At 48.4% G+C, this 23,554-nt stretch overlaps 1 protein-coding gene across 5 annotated transcripts in view; it reads right to left on the reverse strand.

The window, feature by feature from the left end:
* Positions 1-1,303: 1,303 nt before the first annotated feature.
* Positions 1,304-23,554, reverse strand: part of SLC25A22 (solute carrier family 25 member 22) — a 70,269-nt gene continuing 48,018 nt past the window's right edge. For 4 of the 5 annotated variants that reach the window (XM_075566826.1, XM_075566825.1, XM_075566828.1 and 1 more), the window contains 5 exons: positions 19,593-19,711; positions 18,881-19,037; positions 14,553-14,707; positions 8,639-8,714; positions 1,304-2,246 (listed from right to left, as the gene is read on the reverse strand). In XM_075566826.1, coding sequence (XP_075422941.1) covers positions 2,093-2,246; positions 8,639-8,714; positions 14,553-14,707; positions 18,881-19,037; positions 19,593-19,711 — 661 coding nt within the window. In that variant the 3' untranslated portion in view covers positions 1,304-2,092. Of the gene's footprint in view, positions 2,247-8,638; positions 8,715-14,552; positions 14,708-18,880; positions 19,038-19,592; positions 19,712-21,567; positions 21,700-23,554 lie in introns of those variants that run through there. The other variant, XM_075566829.1, reaches the window with a different exon arrangement.

Here is a 23,554-nt window from a genome sequence, read left to right on the forward strand (position 1 = left end):
TATTGAAATTACCCTGGTTGAAAAAAAAAAAAAACTGCTTTAACCCATTAAACATTTCACTGCCATTAAGTCACTTTGGTCCTACATGGGAATGATCCTTTAACCCATTAAACATGTCACGGTCATTAGGTCACTTTGGTACTACATTAACCTATAAAACAGTATTATTTAGGACTGACCCTACAAAAGAGAACCAAGCATGTAGATTGGTTGGCAGCCAGTGTCATGGCGGCTATGACAGGCACGTTTTGACAATACTTGATGACATCATTGTGATGTAATAAGGCATTGTTCAATCTGCCAGGGCAATAGCGAGTGGCTATAATGCTTTCAAAGATTCTGATTCCGCCGAATAAATCTGATTGCTGGAATTCTCCGTTCCATTTAACCGCTTTCCTAAAATTGCAGTTCCACTTAATTTACCACCCCAACAAAATATTTTGGAACTAAAGCTGAAAGAAGTAGAAGAGTGACAGCCACGTGCGGTAGAATACTTAAGATATATAGTTGACATATATAGGCAGCAGTAGGATCAGCCTACACACACACACGCTTCAATGGGACCCCCTCCACAAGAAATGATTTGTCCCCATAGACTTTCATGGAATCCCCCTGTTAAAAATCCAGTTTCGGCTCAAATCTCCAGCATTAGGACAGATCCATCAAATCCTACTCACAGGTAGTAAAAGGGTTAATAAAAATAAAATCCCATATACACATCATATTACATACATTTAGCTGCTCCCGATTCTCACATCATAAACAAAGTACATTACAGCAAGTTATAGGACATCCAATAATTTCAGTCCCCTTCATAAACCAGCAGATCGTGCGACCTGTAACCCCCTTCACTGCGAGAGACGTTCATAACACATCTCACCTCCTAACAGTTACAAAAAAACCATGCTGGTCTTTGCTGTTCTGCTGATCCCTTTAGCAGGGCAATGCTAAAATGACAGACAGTAGAATTAAAATACTTAAAATTCAAGGTTTGGTTGGCTACTTGGCCATACGTATAGGCTTTGGTAACATACTTATTGTGTACATAAATTAGATTTACACCTACAGTAGCTTAGTTTAATGGTTTTATGAGAAGGAATTGAAAGAAGTATATAGGGGAAGGATCTAAAATTTAAATTTACAATAAATAACGTAAACAATAAAAATAATGGTTGTATATATATATATATATATATATATATATATATATATGTATATGTATATGTGTATGTATGTGTATATGTGTATGTATGTGTATATATATATATATATATATATATATATATATATATATATATATATATATATATATATATATACATATACACACACTATTTAAAATTGTATATATCTTTACATACACATATGGGTACATTTCATTTTCAATGTGCTTTAGAATTATAGTTGAGACGCAACAGTGCAGCCACCTCGAGGGTGGAATCTTGCCAGCAGATCTCTGCAAGGCAGTTTCTGTTGGGCAGGAGAAATCAATGATACTATAAATCACCCAGTTACCCAATTTATGTACAGGGACATAAGATGAGGATATGATGCCGAGATGAGATTCGAACCGACAAACTGCACCCTATAACCTGTGTAATAGGAGGGTGTTGCCGGCTCTCCAGCAGAGAAGGGCTTAAAACTTAATGTTAAGAGGTATGTTATTTCTTAGTGACCTCCAGCATCTTTAGTTAGCCTACAAAAAAAAAATAATAACCTTCCGGCAAAACAAAGGTGTTAAAAGTTCCTCGACCTCATAAAATAATGAGGTTTATGCAGCGTCGTTGCCCCTTTAGAAGGCGTCGTCTTCTGCTAACCGCAGGTAAGGGGGGCTACCTGATTGGCTAGAAGCTTGTGCAGCACATTAGGACAGCTTTGGACCATACCACTGCATTATAAAAAGGGGGGGGGGGGTGGAGAAACGGAGACGCCCTGGCCTGGAAACCTGCCCGTTATATGCATACAGGAGCAGGAAGAATCCACTCAGGCCATGTAAAGTAAGGGGGAGGAGGGGTACAAGGAGCCGAAATTGCGGTACCTTGAAGACCCCCCTAAAAGACGGGGGCGTGGCTTGGAGGTCACTGTGGTGACGTTAATCCCGCCGTGAAGGTAAATGGTCCAGGAGGAACTCGGCGATTCCAAAGAAGTACACAACTTGAGCGATGCCGAAGAGCGGAGCGATGACGAGGGCTCGGCAGTACGCACCCTTCAGGAAGGCAGCAGGACCCTCGCTCCTCCAGATCTTCCTGCAGAGACATGGGGCACGGGCACAGATATAATAAGAGCGACAGTGTATAGAGATACTCGGCACCATTATACAGCACAGCATGTTCATTATCAGGAGGTGGAAGTGTATAGAGATACTCAGCATCATTATACAGCGCAGCGTGTTCATTATCAGGAGGTGGAAGTGTATAGAGATACTCAGCCTCGTTATACAACGCAGCATGTTCATTATCAGTGGGTGGAAGTGTATAAAGATACTCGTCATCATTATACAGTGCAGACTGTTAATTATCAGTGGGTGGAAGTGTATAGAGATGGTCCACATCATTGTACAGTGCAGCATGCTCATTATCAGGGGGTGGAAGTGTATAGAGGTACTCAGGATCATCATACCGTGCAGCATATTTATTATCGGGGGGTGGAAATGTATAGAGATACCCAGCATAATTATACAGTGCAGAGTGTCCATTATCAGGGAGTGGGAGTGTACAGTATAAAGATACTCAACAGCATTATACAGTGCATAGAAATACTGTTTCCTATATGTAACGGGTATTCCCCCCCCCAATCGCAGATCTGATGTGGGTGCAAGGAACATACGGTGTTACCATAGGTGTGGTGCATTACCTGTTGGCTCGCAGGAGGGCTGAGCTTCCGCCACGGGGAACCTGGGGCAATTATACTAGGGGTAACCACTTACTCAATTCAGCGCCTCCACCTGCGATGGCTCCCACCAGAGGGGGAGTGGTTCCTCGCAGGACAATCACAACAATCAATACTCATACACAGATATATAATAACTAATACTATTTACTTAGGTTAGAACAGAATATAACAAATCATGACAGGTATCACATAACCGGTGTCCCACTCACGAGGAGACACTAACTGCGACGTCCAGCAGGACGCTTCCCCAACACCAGGTGATCCCACCCAGTGTCCAAAGAACCCCACCCAATGTCCCGCACTCTTGCAGACAGAGTCAATGGGTGACTGCGCAGTCACTATTAAACTAAGGGCCCGTTGGTGCACTTGTGTAGTAGATAGTACCTGCCGAGCACTCCGGTACTCGGATCAGCAACTGGCTTCGCAAAGGGTCAGACGTGTGATGAATCCGTCTGATCCTCCAACCGAACTCCTTTGTACGCAGACCGCCAGGGCGGTCTCCCTCTGGAATAGTCTCTGCGGACCCCAACGTGGGTCCGAACCGCTTTACAGGAACCGCAGCGTTCGCTGAGTCCCTAACTAACACTTGGTACTAACGTGACAGGAACCCTAACCTAGGGCCTGTCCCTGTAGTACAGCAACCTGTAGTGGCTTGGGGAACTCCTATGGGCCTGCAGGGTTAATGACCTGTCCCACTCCCCTAACTACCCAAGTCCCTTCAGCCTCACTACTTTCTAACTAGTCCCAGCGCCTACAGCAGCAAGCTGTAGCTCACTGGAGGCTGCAGCCAACGTGCTGCGCAACAAGGTGCCTGCCTGTCAGACCTCACAGCACTAACAGCCGTGACTCTGACAAGGCAGCACTCTATGCTAAAGGGCAGCGTCCCTATCTCGGGCCTCCCTAAGCACTTACCCACTAAACTAGTGGGGCGTTGGGGCCTACCTGGGGTGTAGGTACCTATATGGGGCAGAAGCTGCACTCGCTCCCCGCACCCTTCCTTCCCTACAGCTCCCTGACTCCAACTCTCTGTAACCTTCCTTTCCCAGCTCCCACTAATGTAAGTGGCAGGGTCCCTAACCTGAGGGATGCCCCTGGCAACACTCACCTTACTGGGGAGCTGAGCTATCTCGGGCCCTGGGGGGTGCTGGCCTAGTACAGGGAGTCCCTGACTCCTGTACCCTACCTCCTTCCCTGGGCTGCTCCGGTCTCTGACTGCCCAACGTGCTGCAACTGACAAAAACCCTGTCTGCACACAACATTGTTGCAACTCTGCCGCATGAGAATCTGCCAGCTCTTTTCTATTGGGACCGCGTGCGCGATCTTTACTGCGCATGGGCGAAGCTCGCGCCACAACAAAGAGGGCGGTGCCCGCCGGGAGCAGTTGCCGTCCCCTTCCCCCACCGCCACAGGGGTAAGGCAGAGGGCAAAGGAAGATCAGGGGAACCGGGGGTGACTCCCTTATACTCTCCCCCTGGTGAAAATACCAACGTCCCCGCTTGGAGAACAGCGTCACATTACAGAAAGTTACACAATAAAAATGCATTGCATAAACGGTACAACGTAACATATTGACTGTAACATCACGGATGCATGGCATATCACACACAGTAATACCCAAGGCCAGCTGAGTGTTAGCTGCTTGCTGAGACCATTTGTGGGGTGCCCCTAACTGATCATGTGGGGGTACCTCACTTTTGCGTCCGTGAGCCTCCCCGGGGTGAATCTCTCGGAGAGCACACTCTGGGATAACAGTCACTGGTTCAGTACTACTTCCTCCCCCTGGTGGAAGGAAGAATACAATGTCTCTGGGCCAGACCTTTACCCGGCCATCCGTGGCATGGATGCAGTAGGCCAGGAGGTCTTGCCTTTTTCCGCGGTCCACCACATGGTGAATGGAGCGCTCCTTCTTGGGCTCAAGGGAGGCAATTTTTACTAAATCCCTCGCCACACAGTCCTTGCCCCTACGTACTTGCGAGGCTTCCGCTGGGAAGCGAGCAATGGACAATGTCTCTTTCCTCAAAGTCTCTGTTTCACCCGGCAGGGAGTAAAGGGTAGATACCTTACCACTGCGGTGATTCACGGTGGCCAACAGGTCCTCGGGGACGCTGCCAGTTCCCACCTCAGCTGTCTTGGGACCTGTCCACAACACTTCTGGGACAGTCCACTCACTGGCTTGAAACTCGGGAGCGTTGGATCTCAGTCCTGGGACCATTTGAGTCGGAGCGCACGGGCTCACACTCGGTTCACGTGTGCTGACACCTGGATGTCCAGCTACATTCTTCTGCTCCGCATGAACGGTAGTTGGAGCATTTTTCACGGTCACCTCCACCGGAGCCTGTGGGGAGCAAGGGGGTTCCTTACCACTCTGCTGGCTTGCGATGGGTTTCACTTCATCTGGAACGATAGGCGGTAGGTACTGGTCCACTCGTACTGCGGGACAGCTATCTTCTAGGGGGGACACCTCCACCAGGACGCGATGTCGAGTGGAGCCATTCGCCCTGGTATCCAGACTTAAGAAGCTATCGTGCTCCGCGGTCACCTGGAGGCTCACACCCAACACCCCTGGGGCAGTAAACTCACCCTGTGATTCCTCTGTCTCCTCTGTATTACTGCTGGGGTGGTTCGCCGGTCGGCGCATCACCACCGATGGTTCGTCCTTTTCCGTAGCTGGCTTGGCCTCAGTTCTTCCCGCTTGGTTGCAACGGGGAACTAGGGCAGCCTTGTCTGTCAGCTCCTCCACCGCCGTGGTTGAGGTAGAGCAGTTAACAATATCTTCATCTCTGGGTTCTGCCATCTGAGATTCCTGCTTGGGATCTGGGACTGTAGACTGCAGCAGCACAGGCTTTAGAAACTGTGCTCCGCAACAAGCACACTTGGGACCCCAGGTCGGTTTGCCACCTGGGAAGTCACACTGATTACAAACACATCGTATACACCCCTCGTCCTCCACCACGGCCACCCGATATTCTATTGGTAGCCTAAAATGGTTAAAGTCCATACCACCAGATAGACTCAAGTCCTTTTGTAGGCACGGGCACACCAGAAAGGATATTTTCCCTCCTTTAGACCACCATGCTCCATATAAATGAGGGTGTATTTCTCTGCACTCTGTACTGTTTTTAATGGGAACAGCAGTTGCTGATGGCTGTTCACTTTGCTTGCTCCCCCTTGTGGAATGTAAAGGAGGGGCTCGCTCTATCACTGAGTCACTCACATTGCGGGGGCGGAGCTCTGGTTTTCCCGCCAGTCCCGGACGGATTTCTGCAACACAATTTGGTGCAGGCTTGCAGTCAGCAGCACATGTGCTCTCCTGCTTTGGCGGGAGACGCCATTTTAGGTGTGACTCCCTTGATGAGGGAGCCTCCATTTTGATCACAGGTCGGGTAATCTCACTAAGGCTCTCTGAGTATGCAAGAGGGTAGCCTTCTGGTGGGGCCTCTGGGAAATGCAAGGTCAGAGGGACATTTTCCCGGCATATTTCCTGATCCGTTACTAGCCATAGTCTACAACACTGGTCTGTGGGGTCGTACCGGTGCTCTATCCTCTTCCACCCTTGGTCTATGCCCAGGAGTCTCCCTAGGGCCTCACAAATTTCCCTCAACTTCACGGCACTACTGGGAACATCCCCTACTACTAGCACATGTCGCGGGGATACTTTTGTCCTCTTGTTTCGTTCGTGGGCCTCATGGCTTGCAGGCCCAAACATGGTGAAAAATCTAATTTGGCCAATTTGGAAAAAATGAAAACAGGGCACCCCAGGTCTCATCTCAGCAGCGCCTCCAAAATGTAACGGGTATTCCCCCCCCCAATCGCAGATCTGATGTGGGTGCAAGGAACATACGGTGTTACCATAGGTGTGGTGCATTACCTGTTGGCTCGCAGGAGGGCTGAGCTTCCGCCACGGGGAACCTGGGGCAATTATACTAGGGGTAACCACTTACTCAATTCAGCGCCTCCACCTGCGATGGCTCCCACCAGAGGGGGAGTGGTTCCTCGCAGGACAATCACAACAATCAATACTCATACACAGATATATAATAACTAATACTATTTACTTAGGTTAGAACAGAATATAACAAATCATGACAGGTATCACATAACCGGTGTCCCACTCACGAGGAGACACTAACTGCGACGTCCAGCAGGACGCTTCCCCAACACCAGGTGATCCCACCCAGTGTCCAAAGAACCCCACCCAATGTCCCGCACTCTTGCAGACAGAGTCAATGGGTGACTGCGCAGTCACTATTAAACTAAGGGCCCGTTGGTGCACTTGTGTAGTAGATAGTACCTGCCGAGCACTCCGGTACTCGGATCAGCAACTGGCTTCGCAAAGGGTCAGACGTGTGATGAATCCGTCTGATCCTCCAACCGAACTCCTTTGTACGCAGACCGCCAGGGCGGTCTCCCTCTGGAATAGTCTCTGCGGACCCCAACGTGGGTCCGAACCGCTTTACAGGAACCGCAGCGTTCGCTGAGTCCCTAACTAACACTTGGTACTAACGTGACAGGAACCCTAACCTAGGGCCTGTCCCTGTAGTACAGCAACCTGTAGTGGCTTGGGGAACTCCTATGGGCCTGCAGGGTTAATGACCTGTCCCACTCCCCTAACTACCCAAGTCCCTTCAGCCTCACTACTTTCTAACTAGTCCCAGCGCCTACAGCAGCAAGCTGTAGCTCACTGGAGGCTGCAGCCAACGTGCTGCGCAACAAGGTGCCTGCCTGTCAGACCTCACAGCACTAACAGCCGTGACTCTGACAAGGCAGCACTCTATGCTAAAGGGCAGCGTCCCTATCTCGGGCCTCCCTAAGCACTTACCCACTAAACTAGTGGGGCGTTGGGGCCTACCTGGGGTGTAGGTACCTATATGGGGCAGAAGCTGCACTCGCTCCCCGCACCCTTCCTTCCCTACAGCTCCCTGACTCCAACTCTCTGTAACCTTCCTTTCCCAGCTCCCACTAATGTAAGTGGCAGGGTCCCTAACCTGAGGGATGCCCCTGGCAACACTCACCTTACTGGGGAGCTGAGCTATCTCGGGCCCTGGGGGGTGCTGGCCTAGTACAGGGAGTCCCTGACTCCTGTACCCTACCTCCTTCCCTGGGCTGCTCCGGTCTCTGACTGCCCAACGTGCTGCAACTGACAAAAACCCTGTCTGCACACAACATTGTTGCAACTCTGCCGCATGAGAATCTGCCAGCTCTTTTCTATTGGGACCGCGTGCGCGATCTTTACTGCGCATGGGCGAAGCTCGCGCCACAACAAAGAGGGCGGTGCCCGCCGGGAGCAGTTGCCGTCCCCTTCCCCCACCGCCACAGGGGTAAGGCAGAGGGCAAAGGAAGATCAGGGGAACCGGGGGTGACTCCCTTATATATACATCATACAGTATGTGATAGGTCGCATCTGCCTGTGTCACCCTGCAGTGGGTGGGGGACAACAAGAAGGGCCAAAATTCCCCTGCGCCTGTCAGTGTGACTGCGGGCTATGTGAGGGACAGACTCCAAGTCTGTTCTGTCTGTGTCACCCTGAGGGGATAGACTTCATTTGGGCCATACATCTTACTTCTTGTGTCATTACGTCACTCTGCTGTGAGGACAGCATGGGTGGGACACAGGTTCCTTCTCTGTGTCACCCTGAAATGGGAGGGACATACGTCCCTTCTGCCTGTGTCACTCTCCAGCGGGAGGGATATACTCCAGAGTTCATGGGTCCCTTCTGTTTGTGTCCCTGCATTAGTTACATAATTACCTGGTACAGTCTATAACTCCTGAGTATGTATCCTCATTCACCCCTCGCTGTAACGATTGCAGCCTCGTTTTGATTACTGCAAGTAAAAATAAGGACATTGACAAATTAAAGAATATGCAGATTTACAAAAATCATTATTTTGCTTTTATTGCCTAGATTGCTAGTAGAATCATCACTTAGAAACAAAAATGATTTAAATATCTGATTATATATTTATGTTAAGACACTACACCCATTTTTAACACACACACACACACACACACACACACACACACACACACACACACACACACACACACACACACACACACACACACACACACACACACACACACACACGACCTTTCCCAGTGGGGACCGAAACGTTGAGCCAATAAATGTCACTTTTTTGCATATAGGAGTGCCTGTCCCTTTTTTGCATATAGGAGTGCCTGTCCCTTTTTTGCATATAGGAGTGCCTGTCCCTTTTTTGCATATAGGAGTGCCTGTCCCTTTTTTGCATATAGGAGTGCCTGTCCTTTTTTTGCATATAGGAGTGCCTGTCCCTTTTTTGCATATAGGAGTGCCTGTCCCTTTTTTGCATATAGGAGTGCCTGTCCCTTTTTTGCATATAGGAGTGCCTGTCCCTTTTTTGCATATAGGAGTGCCTGTCCTTTTTTTGCATATAGGAGTGCCTGTCCCTTTTTTGCATATAGGAGTGCCTGTCCCTTTTTTGCATATAGGAGTGCCTGTCCCTTTTTTGCATATAGGAGTGCCTGTCCCTTTTTTGCATATAGGAGTGCCTGTCCCTTTTTTGCATATAGGAGTGCCTGTCCCTTTTTTGCATATAGGAGTGCCTGTCCCTTTTTTGCATATAGGAGTGCCTGTCCCTTTTTTGCATATAGGAGTGCCTGTCCCTTTTTTGCATATAGGAGTGCCTGTCCTTTTTTTGCATATAGGAGTGCCTGTCCCTTTTTTGCATATAGGAGTGCCTGTCCCTTTTTTGCATATAGGAGTGCCTGTCCCTTTTTTGCATATAGGAGTGCCTGTCCCTTTTTTGCATATAGGAGTGCCTGTCCTTTTTTTGCATATAGGAGTGCCTGTCCCTTTTTTGCATATAGGAGTGCCTGTCCCTTTTTTGCATATAGGAGTGCCTGTCCCTTTTTTGCATATAGGAGTGCCTGTCCCTTTTTTGCATATAGGAGTGCCTGTCCCTTTTTTGCATATAGGAGTGCCTGTCCCTTTTTTGCATATAGGAGTGCCTGTCCCTTTTTTGCATATAGGAGTGCCTGTCCCTTTTTTGCATATAGGAGTGCCTGTCCCTTTTTTGCATATAGGAGTGCCTGTCCCTTTTTTGCATATAGGAGTGCCTGTCCCTTTTTTGCATATAGGAGTGCCTGTCCCTTTTTTGCATATAGGAGTGCCTGTCCCTTTTTTGCATATAGGAGTGCCTGTCCTTTTTTTGCATATAGGAGTGCCTGTCCCTTTTTTGCATATAGGAGTGCCTGTCCCTTTTTTGCATATAGGAGTGCCTGTCCCTTTTTTGCATATAGGAGTGCCTGTCCCTTTTTTGCATATAGGAGTGCCTGTCCCTTTTTTGCATATAGGAGTGCCTGTCCCTTTTTTGCATATAGGAGTGCCTGTCCCTTTTTTGCATATAGGAGTGCCTGTCCCTTTTTTTCCTGTATCTTTTTGGATAGTATGCTCCCTCTGTGACGGTGAAGAGGTAGCCAGGGTCACTAATAAAGGTTAAGCCCGTTTGGTTACCTCTGATCCATGTTTTGGGGTTCAGGAGTGTCAGCTCTTGGACCCCACTGTTGTAAAAGCATTACCTGTAATTATGTGACAATAAAGAATTATTGTGTTTTTACCTTTCCTGGGATGCCAGCAGCAGGGATTGCTGTGGTATGAGTTTCAGTGGGAGGGGGGGCACGCGGAGAAAGTGGTGTCAGATTGTGTAAATCTAGTCAGGGCCCAGGTTTGCTGGTTCCCCTAAAAATGTACCCAGGAATCAGGTCGGATGCCTGGCTGCATGTAGACACATTGTCTCAGTAATATCTCCCCTTGAAAACGCTTGCGCGACTCACCACTAGGGGTCCCTGCTTCAGCACAGCCCAGAAAGATAAATGGGGCATAGGGCTGTGAGGTGTCCCTGAAACAGTAAAGGGGTCCCTAGGTTAATGGAGATACCCAGTAAAAGCCCAGGTCACCCAGAACCAGTATAGGGGACTGGGGTACTCCAATCATCTATACGGTTGTGAGGGAACTTTTAAAAGTCCTGTCCTAAGTTTATTGTATAGAGTGGGGGGAATATAGCTAGTAAGAAATAACGCGCAGCTTCTTATTCTATTTCTATTATTATTATTATTATTTTCAATCACAGAGAGATCATGGGATTTGATGAAGATGCCAAAATGTAAATGTGCCAGGCATGTATATTTAAGACCAAGCCATCCACTTACTCTTAACAAAAATAATACTTTGCACAACTCCCCATTTTAATTGTGACATTTTCTATTGCTAGAGAAAAGCTGATGTGAAAAGATTTGTGTTTTTAAAAAAAAAACAAAATGGCCGCTAAAGCAGAATTCGTTCTTCTGTTAGATACAGTACGAGCCCCTAACTCCGCGGTGCCGTATACTCTTGAAAAGGCATTTGAACCCTTTTACTGACAGAGGGGCCTGCAACGCACACGGGCTATAGCTCGAGCATTAGGACTGGAAGAGAAGAGGTTATAGGTAGGGTGACCATACTTGTTCCGGGGAAAGCCGTGCCAAATTTCGCACGTGCGTAAATGGCGAGCGCTGACCGCGCATGCGCACGAATGGCCAGCAAGTGCTGATCAGCATGTACGTCCGGCGCCGACACAAACCGGGACAGTGGCCAAAAAAGTTGGGGCAAAGGCCTAAAAACCAGGACGTTCGGCCACCCCGTTATAGGGCTTGCCTGTGTTGCATCTCTGTATGTGTTGTAGGCACACAGATGTAATGGGCAAGTGCTAAAAAAAAGAAAATATCTCAGTGGATCCCAAAAAAGTGGATCCCAATCGTCTGGCAAGGTCAACTTGGTGTCAAACCTAAAAGACCTGTTTATACTGTTAGCACAGAATCATCTTGCTACGGATGTAGGAAGACTTACTTGTCCACAGCGCCGCAGACGACCAAGCAGAAGTCTGCGGTGCTGGAGACCGTGTCCGCCGCGATAGCACAGTAGAAGCCCCTGCTTCTGAATGGGACCACCCTCCTGCGTTAATCCGCCGGAGCTGTGACCGCCGCAGTCACGTGACTGTGTGTGGTCATGTGGACGAAGATGGTAAGGATGGCTACATCTCTATCAACCAAACATGGATTTGACAGAGCACAGATGTTTCATCATATAGGTGACCAAAATTATAAATATGACGCTACTAATTTATATTTACTAATACTAGTTATTGACTTACTATCCCCTGTGCCATGACACCTCTATGGCTGCGTCCATAGACATTTCTCCCGTGCGGAGGCACGCGGAGGCTTGAGGGAAAGCGGGTGCTTTCCCCGGACATGGCATGAGCGCCGTCCGGGGGCGTGTATGGGCGTGCCAATGACATCACGGAGCTGGTTCGCCCTCATTGGGCGAACCGATCACGTGACCGCCCTATCGGGCGAGAAATCAGTTTTAACTGTTTTCTCGCGCCTCGCGCGCCCCCTCCTGCTTCCGCCCGCACGCTGCATGTACGCGAACACTGCCTTAAGGCAGTCTGATCGCTCAGCGTGCGGACGCGTCCGCGCTGTCTGCCACAGTATGGACGCAGCATATGTCATCTGTCTTAGATTACTGTCCCAGTTTCTACATCTGGGTTAAACTCATGGAATATTTTGGTTACCAGTATTGCATGGCCTGAGGAAGGCAGAGAATTCTCGAAAGCCAGTCCTGTAATATCAGTTGCTAGTCCAATTAAAAATGGTATCATCTGATACTGAAGTACTCATTTTATTCGGAACTGGACTAACACGGCTATTTCTCTTTAATTCACTAAATAAAAATACCACTTGTGGAGCATTTGCATGTCTCAGACAGGTCTGCAGCCATCCCCATTATCGCTTAGCATGCAGTGCTTCCTCTGCAGCCAGGGATTCTGGGTAATGACATGCACAGTGCGTCACCTTTTGCTTCTTGTCCATTTTAACATGGAACTCTATTAGCTTATACCTGCCGTATTACACAGCTTTTCAGCACAGCCTCGGTTAAAGAAGTGCAGACCCAGTAACCCTACTTAATTCACTAATGCTAGTAATAAATACAAAAATACACATGATTCTCTTTCGATTTCATTTGTATTGAATGAAATTGAATGTAAAATGTCACTTTAAATTGCATCAAACAATTGTACATGAAGCAATGCCTCCAAATTCATTACAAACAGCAAACTATGCGTCATATGTATGAAGTCCCATAATCAGCTTCATACATATGACGCACATTTTATGAAGTTTTGTACTACTTTTTAGCTCTAAAATGGACTCACAATAAAAATTCAAATATGATCTTATTACATAGGTCCCTAAATGTTATTTGCAGGCACTGAAGTGGAAATGGCTCAGGATCATTAGAGGAGCCCTGTGGGTTTGTTAATACTACAAGGGACAATAACAGGACTTAAACAGGGCTCCACAAATGGCTCATAAAAAGCTCATTCCCTGTGGGGTCGTCGTCTGATGTCTTCACATTTTAATGAAATAGCTTGGCACATATTCCGAGTAAACTCAAACCTTTCCGTGACATCTAAACCGGGCTGTTCTGGAAGTGACACCATCAACGGGGACCTGTTTTGGAAGTGGCATCTTCAGCTCATCAGTTTTTCAACTGACATAATGAAGGGATACCAAATTGTGAATAATAATAATAATAGCATGTTCTTCTATAGCGCTGCTTGTTTTAAGTAGCGCTTTACAGAGACATTTTGCAGGCACAGGTCCCTGCCCCGTGTAGCTTACAATCTATGTTTTTGGTGCCTGAGGAACAGGGAGATAAAGTGACTTGCCCAAGGTCACAAGGAGCTGACACCGGGAAATGAACCAGGTTCCCCTCAGTGCCAGTCAGTGTCTTTACTCACTGAGCCACTCCTTCTCTGTGTGAAGAATGGGGAGATGGGGAGATGGGTATACTGCAATTGACATAATTAAACAGGCCTGTTCTGCACGTGACGTCATGGAAAAAGTGACCCGTTTCGGAAGGGACCTCATCAAAGGGGATCTGTTTTTGACCTGTGATCATAAAGGGAGACGCAATTTGCAAGTGACGTAATGAAACACGCCTGTTCTGGACGTGACATTATCAAAGGGCACCTGATCTTGATGTGACCATCATCGGACACCTCTATTCTGGAGGTTGTCATTGAGAAGAGCCTAGTTTGGAGGTGACATCGTCCTATTGGATTGTACTGGATGTGACATGATAAAAAATAATAATCTGTTGTGTGTGGATCTGTTCTCAAGAGGATTGTCCATCATCTAAGAGACCGGTTCTGTAGATCAGCGGGGTTTACAGAGGCCCTGCGCTGTCTGAAGGCACTTAAATGGCCTGGGAAGCCACGAAGGCCTCTGTAAACCCGACTTACCTTGGCTCCGGTGGCTTCTTCGACGCGTCGCCATGGCAACGCGGAATCGAGGTCGTGACGCCGGAGCCGAGGTAAGCGGGGGGGAGGAGGGCGCGGAGAGAGGGGAACTGCCGGCAGGGGGGGCGCAGATGACATCATCAAAGGGAGAGTGACAATTTAAAGTTACTCTGTAGTCTTTACCCTCATTAGGGTTGGTGTCATCAGACGCCCTACAATGTCTGGTTGACATGATGACACTGACATCACCGGTCATAGGACTGACTGCATAAAGGTGACCCTGAGTTGAACTAGTGTCTGATCCCCTTAACCCGACCATATTCCTCCCCAAGGACTTACCGTCGCAGGGATTAACAGCCACGGCGGCAATGCTCCCCGCCGCACAGCCCGAGATGAAGGACACATAGAACGGGGCCTTATCATCTGGTGTGCTCTGACCGAGCTTGTTCAAGTTGGCGAAGAGAGGGAAATAGATCACGGAGAAGGGCACGTCCCTATGGGGAAAGAGACAGAGGGGTGAGGTGGTGGGGGGAGAGGAGATTGAGAGAGGGGAAACATAGATAGAGGGGTAGGGAAGAGAGAAAAGGGAGGGAAGGAGAGACAAGGGAGTGAGAGGTGGTGGGAGAAAAAAATAGGAGAGAGGAAGAGGGATTATAAATCAGGGCATATTAGGGTTGAATGTGTGCATTTATGTATGTGTGTGTGTACGTCAACATTTTGTACCACACTTGAGATATTTATCACATTATATATATATATATATATATATATATATATATATATATATATATATATATATATAGCTCAACCCCGTTATAGCGCGATCCGCTATAACGCGGTTTGAGCATGGACCCCGAATAAAACATTTTTTTTTCCACGCTGCGCACTGCACACACTCACAGCACCAGCACACACTGCACACTCTCACAGCACACTGCACTCTCACAGCACACTGCACACTCTCACAGCACACTGCACACACTCACTGCACACAGCACACTGCACACATTCACAACACACTGCACACACTCACAGCACACTGCACACACTAACAGCACTCTGCACACCACACTCACACCACACCTCCAACTCCCCCTCCCTACCTTTGGTGTCGGCTGCTGAGATCGGAGCGGAGGTGGCAGGAGGAGGAGGAGGGGTGTTGGTAGGGGGGGGTGTCGGTAGGGGGGGCGGGTGGTGTGGATGCTGGTAGGGGGGGTGAGTGAGGAGCAGGCTGGGACTCGGAGGGCCACGTGGGCTAGGCCCAAAACTGGTTGTGCCGCATAGGAGTGGTGTGGGGGGGGGGGGGGGGGTGGTGATGCCGGTTGGGTGGAGGGGGATGAATGCAGGGGGGACCGTGTGGATGCCGGGGGGACACCGTGTGGATGCTGGGGGGGAGGGGGGTCGAGTGAGGAGCAGGCTGCGGCTCGGGGGGCCGCGTGGGCTAGGCCCAAAACTGATTATGCCGTGGAGGAGTGGAGGCCGGGCGCGGAGGGTCTCTGGATGCGGCGGGCCGGTAGGTGTGGGGGCCTGGTGGATGCCGGTTGAGGGGGATAGTAATGCCGGTTGGGGGGAGGGGGGTGGATGCCGGTGGTGGTGGGGAAGAGACCGTGTGGATGCCTATGGGGGGGTAAGGAGCAGTTTGCGGCTGGACTCGGAGGGCCGCTGTTGGCGGGCCTGGTGGCTGCTGGGGGACGTGTAGGGCTTCCGGCCACCTCTTCCCTCCCTCCTCCCGATCGGGCGCGCGGCGGCCATTTTTTTAAAAAATTAGCGCGACCCCGGTTCTACCGCGGTCGGATCGGGTGGCTCCCGAGGACCGCTCTATAACGGGATTGAGCTGTATCTTCATCATCATCTTCAGCCCTTGTCGACCCACTGCTGGATGAAGGCCTCCCCAATGATCTTCCAGGTAATGCACTTGCAAGCCTCTCTTCCCCACATTTCCCCATCACATTTTTTTTTATTTAGTCCTCCCATCTTACTTTCGGTCGTTGTCTTGGTCTTCCAATTTTCCTTGGAATCCAATTGAGTACCATCTTTGTCCAACGAGATCATGTCTTCTTGCAATATGTCTGGCCCACTCCCATTATAATGTCTTCACCCATGTGATGATGTAGAACCCGTTTATCATTTTTCCTGTCTCTTGGGTAACACCCAACATACATCTCCCCATACTTCTTTGAGTTGTCTGAGGGTTCCCATCCATTGCTACTTGCCTTCCAAAGTAGACATCGTTTTCGACTTCTAGTTCTATTTAATTTATTTTGATGTTTGCAGAGTTGACACATTTGTTGAATATCGCTTTGGTCTTGTCGAGATTAACATGGAGGCCCAGCTCCTTACTTGCTTTGGCGAGTACTCTGATCTGTTGATGGAGGTCTTCTGGACTTGTGGCAAAAATAACAATGTTATCTGCAAATTGTAGGTGACTCAAGTATTCACTGGTGATTCGGATGCCTTTTTCTTCCGAGTTCAATGTCTTGAACGACTCTTCAAGTGTTGCTGTGAAAAGCTTTGGCGACATGGTGTCTACCTGCCGCACTCCCTTGCTGATCCTGATCTTGCTTGTATCATCATGTCATCTAATGGTTGACGTGGCATTCTCGTAAATGTTCCCTATAACATCAATGTACGCTTCTTGAACACTTTGACTTCTTAATGCATTTAAAACTGCCGATGTGTAGACAGAATCAAATGCTTCATTATAATCTACAAATTCTAAACTGAGTGGTACATCATATTCATTACTTTGGGAAATCACTTCTCTTACGACTTGGAGGTGGTCCATTGTGATGTACCCACTACAAAATCCCACTTGTTCCCAGCTAAATTAACAATAACTACGTGCAAATCATGAAAGTAGACTGATTGGTCTGTAGTTCTTGAGGTCTTCTTTGTCTCCTTTCTTGGGCACGAGGATGACTATGGCATTGCTCCATTGCTCTGGAATTTGTCTATTCTTCAAGCAGCATGTAGAGAGTTTTGGAAGGATTTTCTCTACCTCTTCCCCAGCTTCTTTCAAGATTTTAGTTGCAATGTCATCTTTCCTTGGAGCCTTCCCATTCTTCATGGATGTGATTGCCTTTGCCACTAATTCTGAAAGGCGGCATGGTACATCATTGGTGATTTCTTCCCGGTCTTCCTCTGCTGGATTATGCCCGGTGTTATCTTCACTCTCTTAGCATTTCATGTAGAAAGTCCTCAACTTTCTTTGTGATAAGTGCCCAGTCTTTTATTGTGGAGTCTTTATCTTGTTTGAGTGCTTCTTGCCAATCATAAGTCACTGCTTTGTCTTCTTTAAGCTTTGGTTATCTTCAGCAGTCTTCTTCACCAGATCACACATTTTCTTACAGCTTCAGTGAGGCCAGGTCCCCGCTGGCTACTGCTGTGGCGGACGCTGCAGGGACAAGAGCCACCCTACAACGGGGCCGTGCCCCCTGCGAGGGGGGGGGCGCCGCGCTGCGCCGACAGTTTCTCCTGCTCGCAAGAGAATTGAGATCAGGACTCGCGACGGAGGGCTAGGCCACGCCCCCGGCGGCTCAGCCAATGAGGGCGAACCTGCAGGGTGACGTCACGGCCGCGCACCCGTCACACCCCCCCTATCCTTGCTTACTGCAGACCGGGGGACTCTGCTGCACGCGCCGCCAGCCTAGCAGGCTCGCATGCAGCGCAGGCAGTGGGGCCGCAGCCTTATACATTAGCAGATCGTCTTGCACAGCTCTGCATATTAAATTCTTGTACTTGCTTCATTTCTTGTCGCCTCCTTAGTAACTGCTTTGACTCATCTGATATTCTCTTATCCTGTCTCTTTTATTCACGATTCCTCCAGCTTATTCCACGCTTTCCAGCTCTAGCTGGAAGTCTGCTGCTGTTACTCTTGAAGTTATTGATGCGGATTGTTTTTTTCCCTTCTTTTTATCTTTCCATCGTCGCATTCAGATGTAATTTGCAGCGAACCAATCAGTGACCACTCCTTGTGTGCAAAAGGCCAAGGACTGTGCAGTCTTCAATCGTGTTTCTAGTTATCTAGGATATAGTCAATTTAAATTATTGATTTCATTGGATCCATTCCATGTCCATTTTCTATTTGATTCTTCTTGAACAGTGAATTCGTGATGTAGAAGTTCTCACATTCTGCAGATTCTACCAATCCGTCCCCCGTTCATTCCTGGTCCCGTAACCAAACTTACCACCTGATGCTTCTCCTTTCTGATGGGCCCCGTTCTTTGTAATAAAATCTCTCATAACGATCTTCCTTTGCTGTTAAGTTGGTTGATTTCATGGTAGGCGGATTCCACCGCACACCTCTTTAACGAAGCATATGGGGCGTTCTGCTCGATGATACTATACATCTCATATGCACTGACCTTGGCTGTCTCTGTAACTTCTCCCTACTTACCACTTAGATTGTAAGCTCTTCGGTGCAGGGACTCCTTTTCCTAATGTTACTTTGATGTCGGACGCGCTTATTATGTCACGTGTATTACTGCTGTGGAGCGCTATGTACACGGACGGCGCTATGTAAATAAAGATACACATACATGCATAGTGTTGGGGCACACACTGGGATTATTTGAAGCCGGGATATGTGTGCGCACGCACATCAGTGTATACTGTGTACAGTGAGCAGGTTGATCCTCATATTGCAGCTGAATTCCGGCTCCCCTCACCTTATCAGTGTGGCCCCCAGGCCCTTGTAGAGTCCGGCTATCCCTTTGCTCCTCATTAGTTCCCGTGAGATCTGCAAGGCCGTGGTCCGCCTCGGGACGGGCTCTGCAGTCACGCTGCTCACTCCAGCCTGGGCAGCCATCAGCTTTCGTTGAGCGTCTACAGAGAGAAAAGGTTAAAACCATATACTCGGCATCATTATATAGTGCAGCATGTTCATTATCTGGATGTTGAAGTGCATAGAGATACTCAGAATCATTATACATGTTCATTATCAGGGGGTGGAAGTGTACAAAGATACTCTGCATCATTATACTGTACAGTGTGTTTATTATCTGCGGGTGTAAGTGTATAGAGATACTCACCACCATTATACAGGGCAGCATGTTCATTGTCGGAGGTGGAAGTGTATATAGATACTCAGCAACATTATACAACACAGCATGTTCATTATCGGGATGGAAGTGTAGAGAGATACTCAGCATCATTATGCTGTGCAGCGTGTTTGTTGTCAGGAGGTGGAAGTGTATATAGAGATACTTAATACACTTCTAAAGTGCAGCAGATAATTACCAAATTATATGCCGTAGGTGCCACCCTGAAGTGCGAGGGACAGGCTATTTAAGTCACATGTCGCCTCACACTGTCACCCTGAACCGTCCCAGACAGGATAGGTCGCAGGTCCTGTCCCTCTGTCACTGTCACATATATTACCCAGTCTCCCTGCATCCTGCAGTTGTATTTTCAGCATCTCCATAGGGGTGGTGACAATGACCTGACATGTCCCTGCGCCACACCCAGCCAGCATCTCCTTCAGCAACGTCAGCTTCTGTCTGCAGGAAGGACAGGAGCGTCACTGCCACTGGGGCGACAAGTGTCACTTATCTGAAGAGCCCTACTGTATGGCTGAGCAATAGGAGGAGTTATAGGGAGCAGTTATGTGGTGCAATAGGAGGAGTTATAGGGAGCAGTTATGTGGTGCAATAGGAGGAGTTATAGGGAGTAATAGGAGGAGTTATAGGGAGCGGTTATATGCAGCAATAGGAGGAGTTATAGGGAGCAGTTATATGGGGCAATAGGAGGGGTTATAGGGAGAGGTTATATGGAGCAATAGGAGGAGTTATAGGGAGCGGTTATATGGAGCAATAGGAGGAGTTATAGGGAGAGGTTATATGGAGCAATAGGAGGAGTTATAGGGAGCGGTTATATGGAGCAATAGGAGGAGTTATAGGGAGAGGTTATATGGAGCAATAGGAGGAGTTATAGGGAGGGGTTATATGGAGCAATAAGAGGAGTTATAGGGAGCGGTTATATGGAGCAATAGGCGGAGTTATAGGGAGAGGTTATATGGAGCAATAGGAGGAGTTATAGGGAGCGGTTATATGAAGCAATAGGAGGAGTTATAGGGAACAGTTATATGGAGGGGTTATATGATGCAATAGGAGGAGTTATAGGGAGCGGTTATATGATGCAATAGGAGAAGTTATAGGGAGAGGTTATATGGGGCAATAGGAGGAGTTATAGGGAGCGGTTATATGCAGCAATAGGAGGAGTTATAGGGAGCGGTTATATGATGCAATAGGAGAAGTTATAGGGAGAGGTTATATGGGGCAATAGGAGGAGTTATAGGGAGCGGTTATATGGGGCAATAGGAGGAGTTATAGGGAGCGGTTATATGGGGCAATAGGAGGAGTTATAGGGAGCGGTTATATGGAGCAATAGGAGGAGTTATAGGGAGAGGTTATATGGTGCAATAGGAGGAGTTATAGGGAGAGGTTATATGCAGCAATAGGAGGAGTTATAGGGAACAGTTATATGGAGGATTAAGAGGAGTTATATGGAGTAAAATAAGGAGTGTTAGGGAACGGTTATATGGGGCAATAGGAGGGTTTATAAGGAGCAGTTATATGAAGCAATAGGAGGAGTTATAGGGAGCAGTTACATGGGTCAAACAGGAGGAGTTATATAGACCGGTTATATGGAGCAGCAGGAATTATAGGGAGCAGTTATACGGGCTAAAAGGAGCAGTTACAGAGAGTTACATGACACACATATTACAACTAGTCTCCCATATTCTGTGTCAATAATGCCTCAGGTTCAAGGTATAAACCTGCTAATGATATGCAGTAGATATACAGTAGAATACTTAATTAACAAGCGTTGAAGCAAAGAGGTTCATCTTCTATGATTTGATCAAAAGTGTATGGCATTTTTGTTTATGGCTCCCTTTGGCTTGAGTCCTATACATTTTACCCGTGTTATATCTGTAAGTCAGGACATCCAAAAAAAGGATAACTCCTTTTCCTGTGTCTGGTATTGAGGGGTAGTCACTCCCCTGCAGTAACCAATGACCTAATGTCATGTATTGGGTGCACTACTCAGAGTGGACAGCAGGTGGCGAACGGACAAGAGCACACATGGTATAACCCAGTCCAGCCGTTAGCTGCCAGCAAAGCTCCCTCTCTCGGTCTCTCACTCTTTCTCCCTATCCCCTTTCTCCCTTTGCCTTCCTGTCTCCTACTCTTCTCTTTCTGTCTATCTTCCTCTCTCTCCCGCATTATCCTCCACTTTCTTTCCCGGTCTCATTTCACCTTTCCCCTCTCAGTCTCCTTCCCTCTATACACAGGCGCAAACAATCAGCTTTTTGGGATCCTCGCCTCCAATGCCCTCCTCCCCCAACTTCTCTTACTTAGCTGGGGGGGCCGGGGACCCCCACTTCCGTGGTCCCCATGTTGCCGGCAGCTGACAGTTCTAAGCGGAGCAGCTGAGGACGGGAGAGGTGTCAGCTGTCCCCCCCCGAAGCAGTGAGAGAAGGGAGCAGCACCAGCCTGACGGGACTCCTCCTGTGAGGACCATGGAGGAAGAGAGACTAAGGGTGTCTGTGTGTGTCTGTGTCAAGCATCACTCATGTTCCGTCCAACTTGTCAATCGTGGTTGTACCTATGTCTCTGTACCATTATTCTGCTCTCCTTTCTCTCTCCCTTCCGCTCTCTCTCCCCCTTCATATCTCTCTCTCTCCCTTCATATCTCTCTCTCTCCCTTCATATCTCTCTCTCTCCCTTCATATCTCTCTCTCCCTTCAAATCTCTCTCTCCCTTCATATCTCTCTCTCTCCCTTCATATCTCTCTCTCTCCCTTCATATCTCTCTCTCCCTTCATCTCTCTCTCCCCCTTCATATCTCTCTCTCTCCCTTCATATCTCTCTCTCTCCCTTCATATCTCTCTCTCCCTTCATCTCTCTCTCTCCCTTCATCTCTCTCTCCCCCTTCATATCTCTCTCTCTCCCTTCATATCTCTCTCTCTCCCTTCATATCTCTCTCTCCCTTCATCTCTCTCTCCCCCTTCATATCTCTCTCTCCCTTCATCTCTCTCTCCCCCTTCATATCTCTCTCTCTCCCTTCATCTCTCTCTCTCCCTTCATCTCTCTCTCTCCCTTCATCTCTCTCTCCCCCTTCATATCTCTCTCTCCCTTCATCTCTCTCTCTCCCTTCATATCTCTCTCTCCCTTCATCTCTCTCTCCCCCTTCATCTCTCTCTCCCCCTTCATCTCTCTCTCTCCCTTCATCTCTCTCTCTCCCTTCATCTCTCTCTCCCCCTTCATCTCTCTCTCCCCCTTCATCTCTCTCTCTCCCTTCATATCTCTCTCTCCCTTCATCTCTCTCTCTCCCTTCATATCTCTCTCTCCCTTCATCTCTCTCTCTCCCTTCATATCTCTCTCTCTCCCTTCATATCTCTCTCTCCCTTCATCTCTCTCTCCCCCTTCATATCTCTCTCTCTCCCTTCATATCTCTCTCTCTCCCTTCATATCTCTCTCTCCCTTCATCTCTCTCTCCCCCTTCATATCTCTCTCTCCCTTCATCTCTCTCCCCCTTCATATCTCTCTCTCTCCCTTCATATCTCTCTCTCTCCCTTCATATCTCTCTCTCTCCCTTCATATCTCTCTCTCCCTTCATCTCTCTCTCCCCCTTCATATCTCTCTCTCTCCCTTCATATCTCTCTCTCCCCCTTCATATCTCTCTCTCTCCCTTCATATCTCTCTCTCCCTTCCGCTCTCTCCCTTCATATCTCTCTCCCTCTCTCCCTCCATATCCCTCTCCCTCTCCCCTGGCCTTGATGCACAGAGTCCCAAATGACCACTTCCTTAGAAGACCACAGATGGCTAGATGCTTTTTCTGGCTTGTGAAAATAAAATGTGTGCTCCCTCTCCTGACCCTTAGATGGAGCACCCCATATACCCCCCAGTCCTCTGCCTTTTTCCTTTACTACTCCCAACCTCCGTCTCCTTCCTTTTTTGGATCTCTCATTGCTCTCTATCCTTCTTTCCCTTAGCACTCTTATACTGTATCTCTCCGCCCCACCCATCTCTCACCATCTACTTCTTTCTCTCTTTCTCCCTTTCTCCATCTGTCGCTCTCTTCTCTCCACTCCCTCTTCATTTTTCTGTCTCCCTCCCTTTTCTCCTCCTTCTCCACTCTTTTCCTCTTTCCTGACCCCTCTTTACCTCTCACCCTCATTCTCTCCTCCTCCCCCTGCTCTTTTCCTTCTCTCCCCCGCCCACTTTCTTCTCCTCCTATCTCCCCTCCACTCTTTCTTGCTCTTTCCTCCTGCCCTCTCTCCTATCTCTCTCCCCCTGTCCCTCTCGTCTCTTCCCCCCAGTCCTCTCCTCCCCGTCCGCT

The sequence above is a fragment of the Ascaphus truei genome, chromosome 12 (assembly GCF_040206685.1).
Source record: "Ascaphus truei isolate aAscTru1 chromosome 12, aAscTru1.hap1, whole genome shotgun sequence".
NCBI classification, from domain to species: domain Eukaryota; kingdom Metazoa; phylum Chordata; class Amphibia; order Anura; family Ascaphidae; genus Ascaphus; species Ascaphus truei.